The sequence below is a fragment of the Stegastes partitus genome, unplaced genomic scaffold (genome assembly GCF_000690725.1).
Source record: "Stegastes partitus isolate 25-593 unplaced genomic scaffold, Stegastes_partitus-1.0.2 Scaffold2, whole genome shotgun sequence".
NCBI classification, from domain to species: Eukaryota; Metazoa; Chordata; class Actinopteri; family Pomacentridae; genus Stegastes; species Stegastes partitus.
The window spans coordinates 850,720-854,246 of NW_007577733.1; the positions used below are offsets into that span (position 1 = coordinate 850,720).

Below are 3,527 nucleotides of genomic sequence, written 5' to 3' on the forward strand. Positions count from 1 at the left end.
GTGATTCTAAATTGTCCGTAGGTGTGAATGACTGGTTGTCTGTCTCTAAGTGTAGCCCTGTGATAGACTGGCGACCTGTCCAGGGTGTCCCCTGCCTTCACTCTGAGTCCGCTGGGATAGACTCCAGCCCTCCCACGACCCTAGTGAGGATTCAGCAGTGTATAGATGATGGATGGATGGATGTATGCCTGTGCCTGCTATGTAGTGACTGGCACAGTAATTAAATATTCTTCCATGTCAGTTGGGGGCAGCAGGTAGCAGATGACTGTGTCAATTTAAGACATTAAAATAAGGCTAGTGTTGAGTGGAAGAGGTAGTGGTGACAGCTATGGATAAATATTTGAAAAGGAAAAATACAAACTCCAAAGTGGGCCCCATCTTCTGACCCAGATGAAGGCCCTAGTACGAGTGGTGGTCAAAAAAAAGCAAAAACAGTGAAAGCTATCTTTCATTCATTCGTTTTTTGTTGGTGGTGTACAGCGGAATTTTTGTAATACAAAAAATGTCCTGTGCCTCCAAAAACGTTGACAAACCCTGACCTATGATACCTATACCACCACTAGAGGGGGTAAGTCGACGCTGCAGTGAAGAAGTAGGATGCTGGGAAACAGATGTAAAATTTTGTCTGTAATCAACACATGTAGCATATAAAGTAAAGATTGGATGTTAATTACCTGACGATTGTCTCCTTGGTGAATCGTGCAGCGGTTAGACACCCCGTTTGCCTCAAGGTTTTTCTGTAAAGCGTCGACAGCATCAGGGTTCCACTCACAGGCGTGAACGTGACCGGCCTTTGCGTGTACCAGATACGGAAGAGTGAAGTAACCAATACCTGACACGAGATGTGACAGCAACACAACAATATCATCAACATTCAGATTATGTTCAATTATCATACATATAAATGACTGTAAGAACAACAGGAAGGGTCAGTTTCCTGGCACAACACAATGTAGAGCCACTGTGCTGTGTTGCATAATATTGTACATGTATTTATTATCACTATTATTACCAACAGTGAGATATTCAGGTACTAAGAAGTGTTTAAGACAGTTTCCTCATGATAGTTTCCACAGTTTTACTACCTGCATATAAATCCACCACCGTCTCTTCTCTGCAGTCAAATGCAGCCACCCGGAGTTTCTCTGTTATGTTTCCAGCTGAGAACATGCATCTGGTGACATCAAACTCATAACTGAGAAAAGGGTGACAAAGACATCATAAGTTTCACACACGTTAAATCATGTCAGACTTATTCAGTAAGCAAATTAGCAGCAAATAAAAGACTGCTTGGTTATCACTGACACTTACCTAATGCCATTGTCCACATGTTTGACCCAGCTGTGCTCTCCTAGCAGCATTGTCACCTCAGGAGACCTAAATCCATCCCTGGATATGCGACTCATCTTTGCCAGACGTTTTGCGCCCAGTCCTCTGGCTACTGCAGTCCATAGCTGATGTTCTAAAGTAGTAACAAGCAATTAATTAATATCCTTTTTTTTTTTTTTTTGTACAGTTAGAACTAAAGCGAGGTGTGGTCAAGTGGAGAACAGTACCCATTTTCTTCCACACTGGCAGGGCAAAAGAGTTGTCTCCCAGCAGCACGAGGTCTCCATGACGCTGGAAGCTGCGAGGGAGCTCCCCCTTCAGCTCCTCTGTCCATCTTTCATCATGAGACTCCAACAGCTCCTGGAGGATTTTCTCCAGTTTATTAACACTTGTCCTTCCTTTCTCCTTCTTTGACTGGAGAGGAGACTGATGAAAACAGGACAGACAATGGGAGAGAAAAAAAGACTTTAAAGCTGCAATATTGTACAAGCTGGTGCGAATAGTGTTATGATAAGCTAATGATACCTGACTCCAAACTATTTCACAGGCTCTGTCTGAAGCCACCATGGTTCTGAGAGACTGGAGATCAAGTTGTGACAGACAGGAAGGTAAAATGGGAAGGAGGATTGTCCCTTCTGAGTCCTTCACTAAACACAAACTCAGGTCAAGAGCTCCTTTGGACTGTAGACATCTCCTGCGAGACAAGATGTTGAATCTGAGTATTTGTTACAGTCTGTTCAAACAACAAAAATAGTCTCGCATTTTGTTTGCACTTGAGATGTAACTGTAATTTTGCCTGACATATTGTAGAGTAAATTTGCTGCACATATGAAAACCTGTTTGACTAGATTCAGATGTAAAAACATAATGTGGTTTGTATATTTTTAAACAGTAGAGGAAGCATATGATCGGACAAATATTCAGAACTGAGTATCTCGACTGATATATGATGCAATAATTTCCTTGGTCAACTTATCAAAGTGTATTGCTTTAGTTCTATTTAATGTTTTTCTTACATCATGCCTTTGTCAACTGATGAACAGCTTGTATGAACTCAGGTCAGGTCAGTGAGCCATACAGACCAGCCATAGCAAATACAAGCTAGAAACTTGTGATGCTCACATAAACTTAAAATGATAAAAAAAGATCTAGTTGATACAATAGGCATTATTGCATTATTACCAGAATCAGAGATGCTTTGTTGATCATTAAGGGGAAATTGCTTACGTTACAATTGCTACCATTCATTGTTTTAAAAATATAAACAGCACAAAAAATATAGATTATGTATTTATAATCAGCTATAGCAGGGTAGCAATTCCTTACCAGGAGCACAGAAATACATAATACAAAACGAACACAACACGATACAAACATAATATCAAAATATTCTCAACAGCCAAAGAAAACATGTTCAACTTGTTACTCTCTGCTCCTACTTCCCACCAGTCTTTGGTTCCTATGCTAACTGCTAGCTAGCTAGCTTAACATACACATATATTCTCTCACTTGGATGATGATTACCTGAACTGCTGCGCATGACAGCGAGGAACACGAAGGCAAGGCACACCGTTCATTTACAAGCAAACAAATATATGTCGATTTGGCGATTTAAGAGTGCTAATTTAGTCAACAACAAAAGCTAATGATGGCTACACGGTATCTACTCCACCACAACACACAGCGCGTGTTTCCAGTCGGATCATTTCGCAGGACGGACTGGAAGTTGGAAATACACAACTGTATTTAGTGGACGGTTTATGTATTTCTTTTTTTATTTATTTCTTTTTTTAATGACGCTAAAGAAGAATACGTTACCTTTAAATTTGGTGGAGAGCTGTAGGGTAGGCTGGAGAGCTGTAGGGTAGGCTGCGAGATGCTGTAGTATCGCGAGATCGTGCGACGCGCGGAATTCAGACAAGCGGATCGCATAGCTCAAAAACAAATACAGATTACTTAAAATCCGCAAATTCTACCAGGCACAAAAACCAAGAAAGCTATTATAAACCTGGAGGGGCTTGAAGATCTTGAAGAATACATCGAAGAGACCTTCTGCCGTGTCGTCATGGGAAAGTCCTCCAAGACGCCGAAGAGGACCCGGACCGAGGATTCCCCTGGAGCCGCATCTCCGCCAGGTAATGACATGAGAGACATCCTGGAATCAATCGACCAAAGGCTGCTTGGTTTCGATGGCCGTC

At 41.6% G+C, this 3,527-nt stretch overlaps 1 protein-coding gene across 3 annotated transcripts in view; it reads right to left on the reverse strand.

The window, feature by feature from the left end:
* The window catches only part of trmt12 (tRNA methyltransferase 12 homolog), a 9,340-nt gene extending 6,363 nt beyond the window's left edge, over positions 1-2,977 (reverse strand). The window contains exons 1-6 of one of the 3 annotated variants that reach the window (XM_008275725.1): positions 2,854-2,977; positions 1,855-2,023; positions 1,557-1,743; positions 1,312-1,462; positions 1,086-1,195; positions 675-832 (exon numbers count right to left, since the gene is read on the reverse strand). In XM_008275725.1, the coding sequence (XP_008273947.1) occupies positions 675-832; positions 1,086-1,195; positions 1,312-1,462; positions 1,557-1,743; positions 1,855-2,023; positions 2,854-2,906 (828 nt within the window). In that variant the 5' untranslated portion in view covers positions 2,907-2,977. Of the gene's footprint in view, positions 1-674; positions 833-1,085; positions 1,196-1,311; positions 1,463-1,556; positions 2,024-2,853 lie in introns of all 3 variants that reach the window. The other 2 variants (XM_008275721.1, XM_008275714.1) reach the window with 2 other exon arrangements.
* Between the last annotated feature and the right edge of the window lie 550 nt (positions 2,978-3,527).